At 37.5% G+C, this 21,520-nt stretch overlaps 3 protein-coding genes and 1 long non-coding RNA gene across 7 annotated transcripts in view; 1 reads left to right on the plus strand and 3 right to left on the minus strand.

Moving 5' to 3' along the window:
* The window catches only part of LOC139975539 (elongator complex protein 5-like), a 133,212-nt gene extending 120,115 nt beyond the window's left edge, over positions 1–13,097 (minus strand). Inside the window, exons 1-9 of one of the 3 annotated variants that reach the window (XM_071983546.1) lie at positions 12,938–13,097; positions 9,838–9,898; positions 7,408–7,527; positions 7,083–7,282; positions 6,337–6,364; positions 5,061–5,226; positions 4,527–4,616; positions 4,108–4,208; positions 366–3,841 (exon numbers count right to left, since the gene is read on the minus strand). In XM_071983546.1, coding sequence (XP_071839647.1) covers positions 3,757–3,841; positions 4,108–4,208; positions 4,527–4,616; positions 5,061–5,226; positions 6,337–6,364; positions 7,083–7,282; positions 7,408–7,527; positions 9,838–9,898; positions 12,938–13,004 — 918 coding nt within the window. In that variant the 5' untranslated portion in view covers positions 13,005–13,097 and the 3' untranslated portion in view covers positions 366–3,756. Of the gene's footprint in view, positions 1–365; positions 3,842–4,107; positions 4,209–4,526; positions 4,617–5,060; positions 5,236–6,336; positions 6,365–7,082; positions 7,283–7,407; positions 7,528–9,837; positions 9,899–12,937 lie in introns of those variants that run through there. The other 2 variants (XM_071983545.1, XM_071983544.1) reach the window with 2 other exon arrangements.
* Positions 1–21,520, plus strand: part of LOC139975557 (uncharacterized) — a 466,508-nt gene that overhangs the window by 191,766 nt on the left and 253,222 nt on the right. The gene's annotated exons all lie outside the window — the stretch shown is intronic.
* The window catches only part of LOC139975547 (uncharacterized), a 199,342-nt gene that overhangs the window by 160,301 nt on the left and 17,521 nt on the right, over positions 1–21,520 (minus strand). The gene's annotated exons all lie outside the window — the stretch shown is intronic.
* LOC139975537 (uncharacterized) overlaps positions 16,658–21,520 on the minus strand; it is a 93,158-nt gene continuing 88,295 nt past the window's right edge. Inside the window, exons 1-2 of one of the 2 annotated variants that reach the window (XM_071983538.1) lie at positions 18,983–20,986; positions 16,658–17,696 (exon numbers count right to left, since the gene is read on the minus strand). In XM_071983538.1, the coding sequence (XP_071839639.1) occupies positions 17,239–17,696; positions 18,983–19,982 (1,458 nt within the window). In that variant the 5' untranslated portion in view covers positions 19,983–20,986 and the 3' untranslated portion in view covers positions 16,658–17,238. Of the gene's footprint in view, positions 17,697–18,982; positions 20,987–21,520 lie in introns of those variants that run through there. The other variant, XM_071983539.1, reaches the window with a different exon arrangement.

Below are 21,520 nucleotides of genomic sequence, written 5' to 3' on the forward strand. Positions count from 1 at the left end.
TTATCAGGTCACACATCCGGAGTCTATGCATGCTAAGTTCTTCAATACCGACTTCATTACATTTCAGGAAACATCTCATACTGTAGTTTTGATTCATCATTGCACTGTAACATGAGATGATATGAACGATATGACACATCTACGCAAAAGTGCATTGCTCAACAAGTATTTAATTGAACATCCTATTACAAGCAGATGATGTAACGTTTTTACTTCTAAAGTCATGGTTTTGATAACCTAGGGCGTTTGTAAGAGCAAAACAGAAAGTACCATTGAAGCAAAATTATGTCCTGCATAATTTATCCTTTTCCCTTTTTTCCCTTTTAAACCTTTCAGTTTCATTGAACTTATCCAATAACAAAGTGCTTTATAAACAGAAAAATGTGCATGAAACGTGTGTACAGTACTTCTCTTAACAACCTTTTGATACGTAATCAATGAGACAAAAACCTTTGTAGTTATATTTAGAAACAATTAGTTTGTTATGAGTTGTATTCTTAATACTTGTATTTTGGCGCCTGACATTTTTCAGTTATTCAGTTTTCATTTACTTGAAATATAAATACATTAAAGAAATACAACACAATCCTTCTTTGCCATATTTTGCTTTTCATGTAAATGACCCTACAACATTGCAAGACAAGCATTTCTATAAAGAACTTTTTAAGTTCAATCATTTTCAAATTTCTAGCAAGAATACACAGAAATGTGGAATTGCTTGAAACAATGTTTGATTGTTAGTTTCCAGTTAGTTTACCAATAATCTCTCAAAATAAGATAAACTGATGATTTCATGACAACCTGCTTTATGTTATGCATATTATGAAAATTCAGAAAACACTTGACTTTACCCATGTCATCACACTGCCATTGTCTCACATGATTATATAAGGTATGTTTTCTGCAGTAATTGAAATAAGAATTAAAGCCTGGCATAAACTGGATAGCTGGCTAAGTTTGGGAGACCTGTTGAACTATTTTAATAATGTTATCTTCATGGGGCTACCCGTCATCTTTCTGCCAGATTTACTTGTCAAAGTTTCTCTTGTTTACACCAGTACAGTCATAACAAGCACTTCTGGAGTATTGTATTATGTTACAAAGTAAAGTCCAATACAAACAACCCGAGAGAAATGACACATATCCGTTTGGCAGATCACATGCAAAGCTTGTCATATGGCCAAGATAGATTAAGGTTTGCATGCTGTTGCTAATGGGCACTTCCCTTGTATGAGCATTACCTTTTCCTCAAACTATGACAATGTACTTTAATGTTTCACATAACGGTTGTTAGCTAATGCATAATTATCCACTGTTTTTAATTCTGAAACTTTCAGTCAATGTAAAAAGGTTTCACACATATAGCTGCAATTGAGGGCCAAATTGGATCCATACATGGGCTATTTTGGCAATCAAAATACAGGCCAGCATATATTTTAGGGAATCCCAAACATTGTTGCTGTTGCACAGATTTTAATGAATTGATACAAGGCGTAGGAACCAGGGGGGGGCTGGGGGCCCCCAGTGAAAAGTATGGAGTAGCAGAAGTATCATTCAACCCCCCCCCCCCTGCTTTGCAAGTCAGAAAACCCCTTGTTCATTTCCAAATGAGAAAAAAATCTCATTTGGAGCACCAAATTACATCTAAGGCCAGGTGAAAATGCAAAATTATAAAATATGGAGTGGGTGGGTTGAAGTGTGCTATATTGCACCAAATTGCATCTGAGGCCACCTGGAAATGCAAAAAAAAATCCAAAGGGGAGGGGGACACCCCCTTAGACCCCTCCCCAGGCCGGCCATCAGTCTTCAGCCTCCAAACTCAAAAGTACCTTCCTACGCCACTGAATTGATATACAGAGCTCCCAGCACCTCAGACTACCTCTTTGTACGTACATCATAATATAAGAGGAACTCAATAAAGGTTCATTAAGTATGTTTAACCTGACTGCTGCTTTAAAGGGGGTCTGCCTGATATTCATAAGGTCCGCTATTCATAAGGGTCACTATTTATAAGGTTTTTCATTCATAACGTGCATTTTTTCGATAAAAGGGTTCGCTTTTCATAATGGAAATAAAGGTTTGTTACTCTTAATAAAAAGGGATCAATTCATAAGGTCCAGTATTCAAAATGGAAACAAAGGTTCGATATTCGTTATGGGCAAAATGAACCTTTTTGTCTATTATGGATTACGAACCCTTTGGTCTATTATGAATATCAAACCCTTCGTCCTATTATGAATAACGAGCCTTTTTCACCATTATGAATATCGAACCATTTTAACAATTATGAACAACGAACCCTTTTCACCATTATGAATATCGAACCCTTTTACCAAATATCAACAACGAACCTTTTTTATTCATTATGAATAACAAACCTTATGAACAATGAACCCTTTTGCTCATTATGAATAGCGAACCTTATGAACAATGAACCTAATGCATGATGACCCTTATTAACAATGAACCTTATGAATATAGACCCTTATGAATATCGGGCTGTCACCCTTTAAAAAACTCGCAAGAGGAAATATATTGTGTGCAAGCTGAAAGTGAAAATAATACCTTGAACCAGGATATTGGAAATTTAATGACTTCCTGGTGCAACGTTATAGCATGTTGGAGAAAGTCATTGTACACAAAGCATGTACAGTCTCAATGTACAGGCCAATCTGTTACATATACACAGTATGAGGAATAACGGGGAAGATCATCAGGGTCCTAATCAAATTCATCTGCCTTCTGGAAAATCAGACTTTGATCTCCTTCAGATGTCAACATCATATCCAGGGTCCTACTCCTCAATGTACTCTGCTCCCTAGAAGATCAGACTTTAATCTCCTTCAGATGTCAACATCATATCCAGAGTACTACTAATCTACGTCCTCTGCTCCCTAGAAGATCAGACTTTGATCTCCTTTAGATGTCAACATCATATCCAGGGTCCTACTCCTCAATGTTCTCTGCTCCCTAGAAGATCAGACTTTGATCTCCTTCAGATGTCAACACCATATCCAGGGTCCTACTGCTCAATGTCCTCTGCTCCCTAGAAGATCAGACTTTTATCTCCTTCTGATGTCAACATCATATCCAGGGTCCTACTAATCTACGTCCTCTGCTCCCTAGAAGATCAGACTTTGATCTCCTTCAGATGTCAACATCATATCCAGGGTCCTACTCCTCAATGTCCTCTGCTCCCTAGAAGATCAGACTTTGATCTCCTTCAGATGTCAACACCATATCCAGGGTCCTACTGCTCAATGTCCTCTGCTCCCTAGAAGATCAGACTTTGATCTCCTTCAGATGGCAACATCATATCCAGGGTCCTACTAATCAACGTCCTCTGCTCCCTAGAAGATCAGACTCTGATCCCCTTCAGATGTCAACACCATATCCAGAGTCCTACTGCTCAATGTTCTCTGCTCCCTAGAAGATCAGACTTTGATCTCCTTCAGATGTCAACATCATATCCAGAGTCCTACTAATCAACGTCCTCTGCTCCCTAGAAGATCAGACTTTGATCTCCTTCAGATGTCAACCTCATATCCAGAGTCCTACTCCTCAACATCCTCTGCTCCCTAGAAGATCAGACTTTGATCTCCTTCAGATGTCAACATCATATCCAGGGTCCTACTCCTCAACGTCCTCTGCTCCCTAGAAGATCAGACTCTGATCTCCTTCAGATGTCAACATCATATCCAGGGTCCTACTACTCAACATCCTCTGCTCCCTAGATGGATCTGAATCTGATCCCCTTCAGATGTCAAGGTCATCATCAGGGTCCTCCTCATCAAAGTCATCTGGTTCATAGAAGATCTGACTCTGACCTCCATCAGATGACCTATAATAAATATGAATAATAATTTAAAGGTGCAACAAAGCTGGAAATAATGTATCTGTTATAACTTAGTAAATTCCAAATGCAAACCAGGAATAGGAAAACAGACTTCATTGTGGTTTTGATGACGCTTTAAAATAAACTGTGGACAAATGAACAGGGGTATTTTGGTTACATCATTTGCAATCCTATTTTGTACAATAGTTTGTAATAAATTAATACATTTTCATTTTAGCTACTTTAACCGACAAGGAAGCTGAGAAACTTACTTATCTTGTCTTGAAGTGTACGGTAAGACAACATTCTCCTTAGCTTTCCTTTCGGAATCTTTCAAAGTAAGGTTAAAAGTCAGGTTGGCTGTTGGATCAGGCTGAAAAAAAGTAAATTAACCTTGAAAATTAGGAAAACAATATGCATACAGCTGATCCTACGGTAGTATTTGAAAGGTCATCAGCATGATAAAATATATAAAACAAATCTGGCTCATAAAAATAATCATTTAGGATCCTTGTATTGTTTTATACCCTTTTAAATTTGTCTAAAACATTTAAAATTTGTAAAGGCAGAAAATGGGAAAAAGGGGGTGGGTGAATAAAGGGAGGGATGAAGGAGGGTAGGGGCATATGGTGACAGTTATACTTCTGAAGTTCAATTCAGTTTATGGTGTATCTTATCTGAGGACACCTACCTGAACTTCTTCAAATGGAGTTGATGCTTGCTGACCAACTTGCAGCACTGAACAAACAATAGATCTGTCATTTACTGTGTAGGATTCTTTCTAAAACAAAGATATTAAATGAAAAGTGAAAACAGTAGTATTACAGAAATCAGATTCTCAAACCTCTCAAACCTCAACAAAGCAACGACAAAATGTACAGCAATATATTCATGATTGCTATACACATGCTATTACATAAACGTGCAGGATCATAACAACAGAACAGCGATTTCTAACTAAATTATCAAAACTTATCAAGCAACATAATGCAGGAGCACATCCCACCACTTCCTGTTCACAACACACAGACATGAATACAGTGGTGTCACAAGCAGTTAAGGCTGCAGCAGTCCCCCTTTAGAAGGCTTCATATTTCCCCACTTATTAAGACAAATAAACTACTTTACCCCTTATTTTCTGGGTCCCCTAATTGACCCAGGGCTGTGAGGTGTCCCCATCCACCCTTCCCCCCACTACCCTCACAGACTCGTGTGTTGTCATTACCTGTCTCTTCACCTTTCCACTTTTCTTGTTTACGATAATTTCAAAACTTCCACCAGCTTCATCTGATGCTGACAAGGTTGGTCTAATGGGTAATAATCTGATTTGTATGTTAGCTAGATGTCTCAGAGCATTCAGTGTTTTCTCTGTATGTAAGTCTGCATGTATTAAGCCCAGCAGTGGCGGCGGAACCGGGGGGGGGGGCTTGGGGGGGGGCTCAGCCCCCCCAATAAAAAAGTTGAGGGGCAAATGCATGATAAGCCCGCCCAATATTTACCAAGGCTCCGAAACGTACATCTGCCCATTTTTCAATGCATATACTTGTCGATCTGTCCGATGCACACGTATACTCTATAGGTGTAATAATTTTAGTGATTGCTGGGGGACCCTCGGCCCGTCCCTTGGCTATAGACCACATTGTCACCCCAACCGCGTCTTCACGCCCCGTGAAAAGTGGAAGCAGTGAGTGTGAGTACCGGTAAGCGTAACACAACTTCGTCTTAGGCCAATTACTTGCCTCATTCCAGCCAGTTCTCCAACATCCCCTTACTTAGTGGTTGATCGAGCGTCCATATATACAGTCAGGGCGGATGCCCCCCCCCCCCCTGACGGACTCAAATGGACTGCTGGCGCCCTTTTCAGCTTTTCACTACTTTTTACGTATTCGCGATTTTTGACTATTTTATTGCGCTTTCATATACCTATTGACATTTGTCATATTCTGTCGGTGTAATTTTCCGACAAAATGGCGACGACACCTATTTATTCTCCGTTTATCTGCAAATTAGCAAGGCCCCGGAAAGGGTGATTTCCTGCAATCTCGGGAGTATCTTTACTCAAAAAGTTTCTGTACGCTCCGCGCCAACCTGTGGTGGCGCTCCGCTTAGATAGTGTCGAAAGCGCCCCTACACACCATTCTTGCCCCCCCCCCCGACCAATACCCCTAGCTCCGCCACTGCCCTTACTACACTCAAAAACGTCTTTGCGAGCACACTACGAGTAATAGCTACTCTCTTAAAACACCATCGAATATACATATTACAATGTTTTTACAGACTTTACGTGCAATCTGAGAAATTGCAGGCTTGAGACCCATATTTTAAGGCCAGGTATTCACAGCATAAAACACTCGGGAAGTGCCGTTTCCGGCCATCTGGGGGTTTGAAAAAAACCCAAATTTTCTTGTACGCTCCGCGCCAACCGATGGTGGCGCTCCGCTTAGATAGTCTCCACACATTAGCCCCCCCCCCCCAATAATTTTTCCGTTCCGCCGCGCCTGAAGCCCAGTACACAGACACTCTGAATCTCTGTCAAAGAAGATAGATAGAGAGAATATTTAAACATTTGGTGTTATTTAGAGTTTGCAACAGTGTGTCAAGCCGTCTAAACATTCACACCTGATAATGGACTTACCATCAGGTTGGTGCGTAGCGTATAGAAATTTTGTTGAGTAAAGATACTCCCTAGATCGCCGGAAATGACCCTTTCCGGGCCTTGCTAATTTGCAGAAGAACAGGTGTAATCGCCAAATTATACCAACAAAATGTGACAAATGTCAATATGTAGATGAGAGCGCAATAAAAAATTCAATAATCGCGAATAAGTAAAAAATGGTAAAGAGCTGAAAATGGGGCCAGCAGTCCATTTGAGTCCGTCAGGGGGTGGGGGCGAATATGGACGCTCTGCCACTGCTTGGGGGGTAAAGTGGGTAAAGTAGTGTGCATCATTGGTGAATAGCAACGAGAAATAGACGGTGTTGCACAAGGAAGGCATGTCATACACATGTCATAAACTAATACTATTCAAAACTGACCAGTGAATAGCAACAAGAAATGGTAATTGTCATACAAGGAATGTATTTTACATGAAACATGAAAGGTCATGAAAGGCAATGGTCTATAGAATGAGCAAAGCTTCTGAAAATAATTCCCATACAGCATGTATGTACTTGTTGTAAACTTATTATTAAAATAGCAAAATAAGCACAAAATTTCATATATGCCCTACAGTATTTAGACTTTTTACCTGGAATACCTTTGGTAGCATGTAAGAGAGACCATATAGATGTGGAAATGACAGAGTCAGTCTGATATGGCAGGAATGAACTGATGGCATCAACTACTACAGCAATCTTTGAGGATGATGAGGCCCTTGGTGTGGACCAGACCCCACAGAAGATATCTTCATCAGAATTTACTCTCAAAGTGTCATCTTTAGAAACATTCCTTCAGAATAGTATCGAAGCAAAAAAAAAAAAAAATAAATTTCAAACAATGCATTTACTGGTGATTGTTAAAACATCATAAATGCAAAGGTTAACATTATCATTGTAACTTTTTGTGTTACTTACCATCCAAGGGGGTTTGTCCAGTAGTCATGAACAACTACTTTGCTGAAGGCTTCAGGTTCAAAGAATTTCTTTACTTCATCTGGTTCAACTTCTGATATTATTACGTGAATTTCATCCACTCTGCAAAGACAAAAATAGTCTTGCTGTTATTTTAGTAAGTAGTTTATTTTTACGTCTTTACTGTACTTTTGTCTGCATCCGGTTTCAAACTTACAGTAACCCTGCTACATTGGCTATTGCCATTTACAGAAAATGTCATCAAAAGAGTAAAAAATACTATTCAAGAGTATTTTTAATTCATTTTGTCTGATAAGCTAGTATTCAAATGAAATGACTATTTATAGGGTGTTACTAAAACGAATGACAATTGCGTTACACATAACGAATGACAATATGTTGTACACACTAAAAAATTGCGTTGACTAAAACGAATGACAGTGAATGACAGCACAGACATTTTCTTCAACCATGGAGGTTTTACCTCCATGCTTCAACCGGATATCACGGTTCAGACTTTGTGGGTATATTAAAGCCACGCAAAACAAGTGGACGCGAAGTGCGTGGCTTAAACAGATATAGTAAAGTACGGACAAGATACAAACGCACCTTATAGTAAGCGAAATTGTAAGTCTGATTTTAAAAAGTAAATTTAACGTCATTTTACCGATATTAATTGTTAGAAACTAACAATACATAACTACTGTATATAAGTTGCCGGATGATTTTCGAACTGCAGCCAAACGTTCCTAGAAAATTTTCGAGAAATCCCAGCATACACAAAAACGTCACTTTTAAAACGATATTAAACGTTTCTTCTTTTGTTTTGATAACGTTATTTGTGGTGTAATAAGTATGTCACGTTTTCAGGCTATTATTGCAAAACAATTTTTCGTTAAAACATTAAAATAACATTAATATCTCATAAAAACGTTATGCCGACGTTTTTTTAACACCACAGTCCACATTTAACGTTATAAAAACATATTTTAGAGGCTGTTTTACAATTTTTATGATAACGTTTTGTGTTTGCTGCGGCCAGTCGTTGCTACTACAAATTTTATACTTTAATAATACCATATCATAGCATTTTCCACCAAAATTAATCGTGGATATAAGTTTCAAACATACCAATTAGCCAGCACCTAACAATTACTTCAGTTATCTTTCTATATAAATCTACAGAGGTAAATGTCAAAAGCACAGCACTCAAGCGCATTCTCACACAAAAACTTTCCATGTGGTTTCTATACGTAAATTACACCAAAACCCTGCAACCACGTAACATGCGATTTTCCTCAAATCATTTTTGCGCAGAAAACCAATAACCGCATTTACTCCACTCCGTTAATCATTCTATCTCCTACTGCGCAAATGCAAAGCATCCAACAGACCAGTCAACTGGTCCGTTTGATGCCCGTCAGCGCATTTGCTGGATCAAACGGACCAAAAACGCAGCCATGCAGCTGCCTCCACTCACCACCATCCTTCGTTGACTTTCGTTGTGTTTCGCTGTCCTTTGTTGTCATTCGCTGTCATTCGTGAATGATAATTAACCCTATACAAAGTCAATTGTCATTCGCTGTCATTCGTTTTAGTTTGTCCTTATTTATGGATTCACATGTCTACTATGAAGCGGGATTCTCATGAGACAGATACGCTTAGTACTTTGCAAAAGTATACATCTGTACATAGTTAATTATGAAACTATATACACACTAGTTAAGAGTATCACTTTGAAGTTTCAATGGTTCAAGCAATTTCCCTTTCTAAGCAAGCAGTACGAAAAGACATAATTTGATAATGATTTGATAAATAAAGTGGTCCTAGTACTGTACTCTTTCTATAATTCATATGCAAGTTGTGAGGAGCGTAGATTAGGATACCATTTATAGTAAGCTTGATAACTTTACAAGGTTTCTTTTGTGATATTAGACCTATACCTGTACTGGACCCTATACCTGTACCTGTACATGACCTTTGACACACTGCAACGCCATTGTTATCAACTGTTCACTTTCACTTGATTATAACATATGTAATATGATCTAAATGTACTGTACTCAATTTACATCCTGTACACTAGCCTATATGTGGGTTTTTAGTGTTGGAAAGACGATTACTTACATGTGCTTCAGGTACTGTATAATATTGTTACAGTACTCTTTTATGGTATCTCTGCTAGTCTGCTTAGAAAGTTGCTGGTACTATCATATTGTATATCAAACAATTACAAATTATATGATAAAAAACTATCCAAGTACTGTACTGCTTATACCCAACGAACAAGCTACAACTAGAACATTGTATGCCTGCATATACATGTGAAAAATACTAGAGCATGACAGAACACAGCTCAACAAATCAACCTCATCCAACATGCATAATTCAAAGAGAGAAAACAAAATGACAAACTGTACAAAGATTCCATACCTGTCCAGTACATGGTTCGCTAAGGCAAATAGCAACTGCTTGCCACTATGGTTAAGTGAGTCTGTAAGAAAAAAAACAAAAAACAAAATCAGAATATCCTCAAAGAGCAGAGTTGGGTAAATTGTGTTAACCAAAAAATACATTCCTTGCTTGAAAGTGAAAGTCTAGTGTACATACACAGTATCATTCTACACAACAATAATTTAGATGCCTCAATAGACACAATAGACAATTTGCATAATCTGATGTATTTGTATTTTTTATGATATTTAACTGTTATCTTGTAAAGCTTAAGTTTAATTAAAGGAGTTGCTCATTGGTTCTCATCACTCAAGCATTACCTTAAAGCAGTATGCAGTTCTGATACAAATTTGTATATAGAGAATTTCATGTGAACTCATGCAAGTGTCAGAGCAGAATGTCGTACTGAGAAGCTTAGGCTTCGCAGAACTGTCGGATTGTAAACGTTAGAGTAGCCTACATGCGAACATTCTTCGCATTGGAGCTGAACATCATAATTAATGTAAACAACAAAGAGTCTGCTGTTCAAAATTATCTTGTGTTACACAAAGACCACGAAACACCAGATCTACTAAATATATGGCAGCTTAAGGAGTTTTTAAAAACATATCTAATTTATAAGAAATTTCACCAAAAATTAAGGAAGAAATTAATCTGTATACAACCATGGTTTTTATTGTGATTACTGTAGGTACTGTACGGAAGGGTGGGTTATGTTGCAATCTGCATTTGCGAAGATGACGTCATGTTCATTACTGTTCAAATCATATTTGAAGTGTCCATCCTTAATGATTAAAAAATCGTTCCTCTGTCAAACTTTGACAACACGTTTAGAAAAATATTTATCGTGTTTTAAGGTAACTTCTTAGGGCTACCATACAATCCTTTTAACTATTTAATTACAGAGTGTGCAAGGAAGCATATTGTATATTGTTTAATTCATGTTTTAATTTTATCTTGTTTAGGGGCTGCTCCATTACTGCTCCGTTATTGCTCCATTACTACTCCATTACTGCTCTGTTATTGCTCCACTACTGCTCCATTATTGCTCTGTTATTGTTGCATTATTGCTGCATTATTGTTTTGTATGCTGCCACTGCCAGTTCATCTTAGTTCGTGCGTGTTGGGTTGTGGAATATATTGCAGCTAAACAACTTGGACAGTTTTCTGTTGTCATTTGCTTGGCTTGTCCCACCCAAGGTGGCCCCTCCAGGCCCCCAAATAGTGCTTTACAACACTACTAGTACTGTATAGCTTGTGAATTCACAGCCCTGAACAAATCACCGTAATATTAATCGGTAAGCTACAGTACATGTAAGTAGTACAGTATATCGGCCGGGTACAGCTGACAGTTTGTCACATGAACAAATGTTATGCCAAACTTGTGGTAATAAATTCCTCTACTTATTTGATCCCAAGACAACAAATCTTATGATTTAATCATACAATGGTATTTCTCACACAGCAAAGAACAATACAGATAAGAGCTTGAGCAAGAACTGCAGATCTCCAGTCATTCCTCAATATAACATGTTTACTCAGATATTATTACTTTCACCATCTTCAGTTTTATCAGTACTACTGGCTATGATTCTTCATATGTAAAGCATTTCTACAAACATATTATCTTAATACTTACTTATCAGTAATGACTGTCCTTTCATCTGAGCTAATAACGTTATATATCTGTATTGTGACATTGCTAGACATTTATAACAGACCTACTTTACAAATTGAAACATGCCACTACAGTTTTGTTGGACTACTGTACTTTGTAAACAAACATGAGATGCACTGTGCAGTATGGGTCACCGAATGTTTCGTACAATGAACATATGTTTCTGCTTCTGCAGGATACTCGTTAAAAAGTTAAAAACCCCTCTCGGGTATCACAACTAGGATGTTGGTGTGCAGCGCAGCAGAGCTAATAATAATGCGTGGGCAATCTTGTCTTAAACACCTCAAGACTAGAGCTCTCTTTTACAGTAGTCTTTTATGGTCCTAGGATAGAAGCTATACTGAAAAGCACAATGATTATATGGAATTTGAGTATAGCGACCACGCCACCCTGGTTTCAAGAAGGGATTAGTCTCGTTTGGGACTGCAATTAGGCCATTAATAATTTGGTAAAAGAGCATAAGTCTGGCCCTTTTCCTTCTTTCTGTGAGGGGTTCCCACTTCAAAGTCTTCAAGATCTCAGTGACGCTGGATTGCCTACGGAAATCTCGAGTTACAAAGCGTGCTGCCTTCCTTTGAATTTTATCTATTTTATCTTGGTCTGAGACCTTATAGGGGTCCCAAATGTGAGCTGAATAATCAAGAGTAGAACGACACATAGACATATATAGGCCAATTCCCGTAATTCAGGTGGGCAAGAGCGCAAATTCCTATTAAGGAAGCCAAGGGTTCTGCTGGTCCTAGAGCAAATCTTATCAATATGAGTAAAGAAAGATAAATTGTCACTAAACAGGACACCAAGATAAGGTTGCGCAGTGACGCACTCCAATATTTGATTGTATATGGAGTAAAAGAACACAGATTTTGCCTCGCTACACTTTGTAGACATCATGAAGCATTTAGAGGAATTTAATTTCATGTCCCAAAGCGTAACCCATTGTGCATATTGAATTCTAAGCCTAACCTTTAATGATCTTTAAAGCTGTTTTAAGTTGTTGATGATAAATGACATTTTCAGTACTTTACAAAACTGAGGAGGAAACATATTTCAATGCTCTCTGGAAATTTGCATATGTAGTCTAGGGCGCTAGGCCTAATTGAATGAAAAAGTTCAGTATATTTATATAATAGCAATTCACTTAGTCTAGAAATGATAGCGAAATGCAAGGGAAAGCTCTAGCCGTGTGATGCTAGGCCTAACGTATGTCAGTAGTCGGGCCATGTTTATACCATCGGTAATTTAGGCCTTGCTTAAAGAAATAAATCATTCAATTCGATGGTCTATACAATCGAATTATCACTGTCACCGGTTCCGCGAAACTAAAATTATTGAAGTTGTTATTGTACCTGCTAGGCCTACCTGGTGAGCCTAATATTAGGACGTTTTACGTCGAGACCATACCTTGCAATAAGACGAATGAATTTGCATCCTGGTTCGATAAATAAGGTAATAGCAAGGAAGGCATCATGTATAATTCTTAGTTTGTGTTGATATCCGAACTGATTGAGGCTAGAGAACAATAACTGCGACCAATTTCAAGCGACCTTATGGTACGCCGTTTTAAATATTTACCTCATTGTACTTAAGTAGAATCAATTCCACTTATTAAGTAGAAAAAACTTAAGCTTAAGTGAAATGATTGACTTCTAAGTTATAGTACCGTATTATAAATTCATTAGTTCTCATCCTTTCTATATATTTAATTGTTGGGCTCTGAATTTAAGTTTCTAAGTTATACCAGCCTCATTTGCAGACAGCAGACTATTTAAAGGCACTGGAGACTTGTCCCAAACAGCGTGCCGCCATCTTGCAAGTGATGGTTTATTTTGTCACTACAAAATGCTGACAGTAATGAAACGTGATACCTTGTTATCTATAGCTGGACCTTAGATGTCAATCGCTGTATCGTTTGTACACTGTGCTGTGGGTATTGACCGCAGCTGTATGTACTGACTGTACACTGGTGTGTAATTACAAACGTTAGCAAGCTGTGTTTGTATTTTCTGGGATCGATGGTGGTGTCTAACACTTCTGTTACACCTCATTCGAAACTAGGTCAGATTACCGGCATTAGACGTTTCTTTTTGCGCGAGTCTTCACACCCTTTATAATACAAGCCTATAAAAATAATATTCTGTTTCCTTTGTCATCCTCTACGATGTATATTTATTAACTTTACTGTAGTTGAAACATGCAGCCTCGATTGAAATGTCGAGCTTAAATTCTCAGCGACTTGAAGTATTAAAATGCATACTAACGTGTGGACTCTGTTGTTTCGACAACACCAACGTAATCGTTGTGCGGAGAAGTGGGTGGTCTGGGGGAAATGTTAACATGGGTACCATTCTTGGTGGTACTAATATTACAACTACTAATACTTCTACTATTTCTACTATTTCTACTACTACTACTACTACTACTACTACTACTACTACTACTACTACTACTATACTACTACTACTACTACTACTACTATACTACTACTACTACTACTACCACCACTACCACCACTACCACCACTTCCACCACTACCACCACTACCACCACTACCACCACTACCATCACTACCACCACCAACACCACGACTACTACCACTACCAACGCTACAACCACAACCACCACGACTACTTCTACTACTGATACCACTGCTTGATGGAACGTCGTGTTGTAGTTGTTTCCTTGCCCTCGAAAGTGCCCTTCCAACTGCAACATCAACAGTTCACGACGATTGATTGGCTGGCTGCATTATCCGAGTGTAAACGTAGTTCTGCTTCTTTTGCTAGGGGTAAGCATGGTGTTATGTTCGTACATACACAACGAATGATGGATAAGTATAGGGGAATGGCCGCACATATAGTAACGTAACTAGTACGTCTTGTAAGTCAGTATCATGGGGGTGCTCGACTGCTCGTTGTAGCTAAATTTTACCTCTATCACCCCATGCCAACCAACCTCGGAGCAGGCGAGTAGCGAGAAATTTGCCAAGGGAGGGGCGAAACTGTAAGCTAACTTTCAGAGCCGTAGATACGGCATTGCAAACTATCCAAGCGTAGCGCCACCTTAAGTTGGCGCGAAGCGTACAAGACAATTTTTGCTGAAAATGCATCACAGATCTCTGGAAATGGCACTACCCAGGCCTTGTAAGTTGCATCTGAGCATTTTCTCTTTGAAATTACAAGCGATATCATAAAAACTTCCCCAAAGAATATGCTCAAGGGTTGGGGGGTGGCCCCCTTCGCCCCCCCCCTTTGGTTACACGCCTGCCTCGGAGTCGTTTTTGGGAGGGGGTACTAATCCCCTAAATCAGGGGACAATGGCTAACAAATCGAATATGTAACCCAATAACAATGGGGGCGCTCATGGTAGCTGGCATCACATTTTATCATCCCATGCCAACCAAACTGTGGGACTATTGTGGGAGGGGGTTAGTATTCCCAAAATCAGCACAAAACGTAATGTTTCCGACTTTCAACACGGTTTGTGGGTATAAACCAAATCTGTAACTCAGTCTCATTTGTGTGCTCGTTGTAGATGAACTGACACTCTATCACCCCATGCCAACCGTTCTCCGGGGACGGTGGGTAGGGGGTTATTCACCCTAAACTCATCACAAAAGCGTATTGTTTCGTATTTTCCCTTTGACTTAAAATAATTTCGGCAAAGAAACCGTCGATATTTCAAATGATAGTGTAATCGCTTTTCACACGTATGCCTGGATGTGCAATAACTGGCGAAACTGACCCAAATTGTGCGAAAAAATTGTGTCGCGAGCTCCTCCTAGACCGTAAGTCTGATAAGTTCAACCTTTTAGGGAAGGTACCTGCATGTCATTTAAACTCGTGCCTTCGTGACCGATGACGTTATAGTTAAAAAGTCAGAGGTCAAATTCCCCAAAACTGATAACTAGCCGTTACCTGCTTGTCAGTATGTGGCGAAGTCATTACACCACAAGATATGCAGAGAATGAAACATTTTAATTGTACTTATGTGGTTGTTAAGGATCGAGGTCAAAGGTCAATGTAGTTCACAGGTCAAAGTGGCCTAAATTATGTGGACGGCAGGAGATGAGATCTGCAACCCCATTTATTACCCTCTTGTGTTAACTTGGATAAATACGGACACTAATGTATATCAAATATGGTGTACATGATACACATTCTTTTGAAATTCATTTTATTCAGAACTATTTGTCATTGGTTTTTTTTTCCAAGCTGTGTGGAATTTAATTACAGCTCCATTTGTATGCGTGTTACATCTTCGATTGTTACATCTAGCTCTCATGCCGGATTTGTTTGTACTATCAAATCAAAATATGACCAGGAAGGAAGAGATCTATTAAGATTTAAAAGGGGATATACTGAGTTGAGTCAGAGGATGCATCACCTTACATTACTTGCAGTGGATGTGTTTGGTATGTTGTACAAATGAGATCAATGTGCTTTACGACTACATATGAATGTTTTCAATAAAGACGGCTTTGACTTTAGCCAAGTCGTTCCGTTCTTTTAATTTATTGATCCCCAAAACTGTCTTTTTATGCATGACGAGACATTGTTCTTTACCAAAATTGATCAGAAGTGGAAACAAAAGATTGCTATCCATTAAGCTGCAAACTTTCATTTGCCAGTATACTGCAAAAGAACAGTTTAGTCGGACATTCACTGACATGTACCAAAGCATTTATAAGTTCATCATGCTCTCTTGTATTTCGTTGGGGACATATATTTATCATATACGGAATTAGTACAGCATATATGTGCCACGTATGTATACGTGTGTTAAAACTGTATAAAAGAGGTACTGGAATAGCGCTTAAAATGTTACCACCTTCTCGACTGAAGTATCGGTAGGCCGATAATAACTATATTTTGTGGCATAGATTCAGAGTGAAAACGAAGTTAACAATTGATATGTTTTCATTTCTAGAGGCATAAAATAATGCACCAAATTGTCTCACAAAATGATGTTCTTAATTTATTAAGGCAAGAACCACATGCATTTAAAGACATTAACTCAGAACAAATAAAATATAATAAATATACAATAAGATAATTTATCCATGATGAAATACATATGTAAAACGTATATAAGCTACAGCTATAGTGCATGGATGTGCCAATAATATAAAATGCACCCTTGCTGTGTTATAGAGTTGGAAGAAGTGTAAAGGAAGATGAGAGAATAGGTCACGCTTGTAATGATCACATATCAAATATGAAATAGCAATAGCTACAACAAATACCCTCCTACAACCTACACAATATTACAAACTCTAATTCCAATTTATAAATTTTTAAATCACTATACAAAAATATGGAAATATTAATAACTGTTTGTTACAAAAAGTTATCAATTTTCTTTAAGTTTGGAAGACATAACAACATGCATGGTAATTGTACATGGAATATATGAGGATCAGATATAAACAGTAACAGTCCGCATAATATATTCACTCATAGCCACTGAATGAGTGGAATAGCTATAAAAACAAATACTCTCCTACCACCTACAGAATATTTCAAACTTTAATTTAATTTAGAAATTTAAAAATAACTATACAAAAAATGAAAATAATTTTTACTGTTTGTTACAAAAAGTTAGCAATTCTCTATAAATTTGAAAGGCATAACAACCTGCATGGTAATTTTATATGAAAGATATGAGGATCAGATATATAAACAGTAAAAGTTCGCATAGAATGTTCACTCATAACCACTGAAAGAGCTGCTTTCATAAATTTCATTTTCAACCATCTCGATTTCTTGTTCCTTTTCGAGTCTCTCAGTTTCGGATAATGTTTGATTTTGACAATCTTTTTCCTTATATGTTTCATAGATAGCATTATCTATCATAGCTGGTACATCTAATGCACTATTCTCAGTCTGGGATCTCATGGATGACACTACGTCATCAGTTATCGTTGTATTTCTAACGTTTGCATTATTCGTACTAGAGTTCTGCTTAGCTAACTCTGGGTTTCGGTTGCAGAAGGATACATTTAAGCGAAAGTAAAGTACTACAATTACAATCATGACGAATATCAAACACAAGCTGATGGCCGTGATAACCAGTGCAACAGTTATGTCTGGGCCCGAGTCATTTATCTCATTATAATCCATCTTTGATGTGATATCTCTATCTCCGTAGGGAACGTCTGTTCCTGTTACAAAAAAAAAATAAGTTCAATAGAGTTATCTTTTACCATAATATCATATTCCCAGTTATTGGGGATGTCACTTCAGGTTAGGATAACTTTACTGAAATTGCTTTTATAACTAATATCTCATAATAGCGCAACCACATTTGGCTCTCTGAACCCCTTAATTGTATTTTGAGGAGAGTAAGGCTCTTAGAAAAATACATAATTGCGACACTAATATCGTAAACTAATCATTTGAAAATTTTACTTGGGTGATAAAAACATTCTGATGCAAAGGATGCGTGAGTAATATAAACAAAAAGTTATATAAAAAATCAGTACAAAATTCGATTACCGATCAAATATAGATTAAAAGTCCCATCAAACTTTCCAATGGAAAGTTTTCTGCCTCCTATTATATGAAAATAAAAAAATTAAACGTACGAACAGTTGACATTGACTAATATTTATCCGGCTACAACTGTTAACACTTCTGTCTGTTTGGTTCCTGTAAGATAGGCTTGACACTAAATGTGAAACTGTGATTGGAACCCTTTAAATGTTAGCTTAATGTGTAACAACTATTATATAATGACTAAACGATGTTTATTTGACAAAACCTAACTCTTTCAACGCTACAACAACTTTATTTAACTTTGGAAGTATTCAACTCTAATTTGTAATACATGTTAAAACTTATCAGTGCATTTATGGTAATTTCGAATTATCCTGGTACTGAGTTTTATAGTGTTGGTATGAGAAAGATAATTTTATAATCACTACTCCCTACATAAACAGGGTGCAGACGGAGAAACAAGTTTTCTGATTCCTTAAATAATAATCACTTTTAAATTTGATTGCAATTAACTTGTTTATGTTGAGGTGATATGCTATCATATAAAGTATTCACGTTATCTGGCCTGCTTGTTGAAGTTGTCTCATAAATTTCGTTTTCAACCATCTCAATCTCTTCTCCCTTCACTTGTTTGTCCGTTGTAGACGATTTTTTATGTTGATTCTCTCGTTCAGTATATGTTTCATACATAATATTATCTGTCATACCTGGTACATTTAATACATTATCATTGTCTGTCTGGGATACAATCGGTGACACAAGGTCATCATTTATGGTGATATCTCCATCATTTGCATTATTTGTACTAGAGTTCTCTAAGCCTGGAACATACCTCGTTGAACGTGAATTTCTGTTGCAGTTGCGTACAGTTAAATGTGATTACGTACTACAATTATGACACATATAAAAGAGCAGATGAAAATGACAACTAACAAAACAGCTATTACTCGACCTGGGTTATTGGTTGCACTGATTTGGATCATTGATGTGATATTTCTATCTCCATAGTAACCAATACATTGTATATCCTCTGAGTTGACGTCACTTCCGGTATCCGTAACATTCACTTCAATGTATGTGTCGCCTTCCTTAATATCATATTTCCAGTGATTAGGGATGTTACTCCAGGTAAGGTTAACTTCACTTACATTACTGGTGCAACGTAATACTGCTTTTCTAATATCACTGAAGTCGATAGTTGATGGATTCGCTGTGACAGAGAACAAAGGGAGAAACAGTATAGGTCCGAAGGAGCAAGATCCTTGATAACTCTGATAAGGTGCTGGTAATTGTTGAGAGACATTGCAGACAAAGACACTATTGTTAAATGATGAGTTGAAGTCCGATGAGAATGATAGAGTCTTAGAGGGGTGCAGGTAAGAGGATACTGTCCTGGTTGAGTTGTAAGTGACGATTTCATTTCCATCTCTGATGTAAGTTGACATCATCACTGGTGGGTCTCCTTCCTCTGAAGTACAACTCATCTCGATGTCACTTTGTACCGAATCCTCAAATATAAATCGAGATTGATACGATGACGTACACGTAGGATTAACATTATCATCAATCCGAGTAAAACCCACTATTCTAGCAGATAATTCTTTTTCATTTCTACATTCAAACAGTGTGCCGTTTATTTCATTCGTTAATTTCTTTATTGTAAACAAACCAGTTGTTAAATTAATCACTTCAAACTGATAGGTGGTAGCAAAATCATCTTGCAATTGCGAATCTTTAACTATTCTGTTAATTGTATAATCAAGGCTTTTATAATTGACTTCTATCGAGCTGTTTGTCACTTGTTCACAGTAAATTCCTACAGTACTTCCAAAAGGAAATAACCAATCATTCTCTTTTGCCCTAAAGTTTGCATATCGAATCGTCTCTTCAGAAGCAAGAATAGTAATGTAGGCAATGATTACTATCAATTTTAACGTCGCCTTTGTATTCATTTTAAAGCTGCGTAATGTGCGAGTTATAGGAACAATGTTTGGATCTGGAAAAAATCCCGTTTAATTTATAGCTTAACAAATTTCACTCGAACTACCCCTTAATTGGGATTCAATTCATAAGAGTGAAGGATATACGTTCGTTTTGTCCCGAACTTGCAGAGAGTATCACATAATTCCATTGATTGTGGTTAGATTTTGGTGGAAGTAGTATATCTATGCGTCATTGCTTTACATCAACATTTGAACTTGTACTTCAAAAGTTCGAAAATATACTCGAAATGTATTTGCTTTTCATTTATCAGTATTAATCATGCAAACGAAATGTTGTCCCATTATTTCTGTTCGACATTTCATCTGACAACTCGATCATCGCAAAATGTCAAAAAATTATATAGTTTGTATGAAAGACGTTTGACTATCTTAGTTGTAAAAAGTGACCGTTGCTGTCGAGTTTAGGAGTACCATTTGTCATAAGTTTGACATATCGACTTCTCATTAAAAAGAAAACGATCTGACCTCTCATTTTGACGTCTAATCGAAATAGTGATGAATATCCTCCATTAACATATTTCGGACGAGAGGGGAAGTGTTGAATGACAATAATGTTGCTAACAGAACCCTTCTTCCTCTCGTATCGATTTGATTCGTTTAGCATGATTACGCTAACCCGATATCACAGTCCCGGTAGGCAAGCTAGTGAATCTAATGCAAACTGTACCTGCGTCATTAAAATCCTTCAGAAATTACCCAGCATAGCGTACTGGTCTAGAAGAATTAATCCATTTTTAAAGATAATAACTAGAATTAAATCCAATGAGATGATTCCTTTGTATCTTCAGGTCCATAAATGCTTTACTTATATACGTCATCTGTCCATCATACACAAATTAGTCGATTGTCAACTCGTTCAACATTTTCCATCCGATATTTGAATAACAATATAATTGCAGGCTTCAGATTTTCAACTCGTGACTCCATCAGGAATGAAATGCTCCGTCCAGACACTTTCGATGGAATGCCTTGATCGTTTATCGTGAGGGATATATATCCATTTGGTTTTTTTACTGAATGAGAGCGCTATTTACGAAAGTCTCAAGACACATACAGTGAATGACAAAACGCATATGGTGACCGAGTCATTTTTGCACAGTAGTGTAGTAATGGCAAATATATTGTCACCCCTCTCGCGGTCGGCATCTTAGCACCTCCACAAGTGGTAAGTACGGCATTAGTTGATATTAAACTTAAGATAAAAACATATCATTCTGCATAATCATTCACTTTACTAGCTAACATAAGCCCACTTTACATCTCTATAAGAACAGGTTGGACCTTTTTCAATCTTGAGTACAACTACAATGCTGATATTTTATATATGCTATACCATTGGTCCCTTCTTATTACGGTCACTGAATTTTGGGTATAAAAACTATCTTTCTGTGACACAAAAGCATGGTGTAATTACCCTAATTCCGAAAGGTGGCAAACCACGTTATTACTTAAATAATTGGAGACCAATACCTCTGTTGAATGTTCCC

Source organism: Apostichopus japonicus, chromosome 11 (assembly GCF_037975245.1).
Source record: "Apostichopus japonicus isolate 1M-3 chromosome 11, ASM3797524v1, whole genome shotgun sequence".
Lineage (NCBI taxonomy): Eukaryota > Metazoa > Echinodermata > Holothuroidea > Aspidochirotida > Stichopodidae > Apostichopus > Apostichopus japonicus.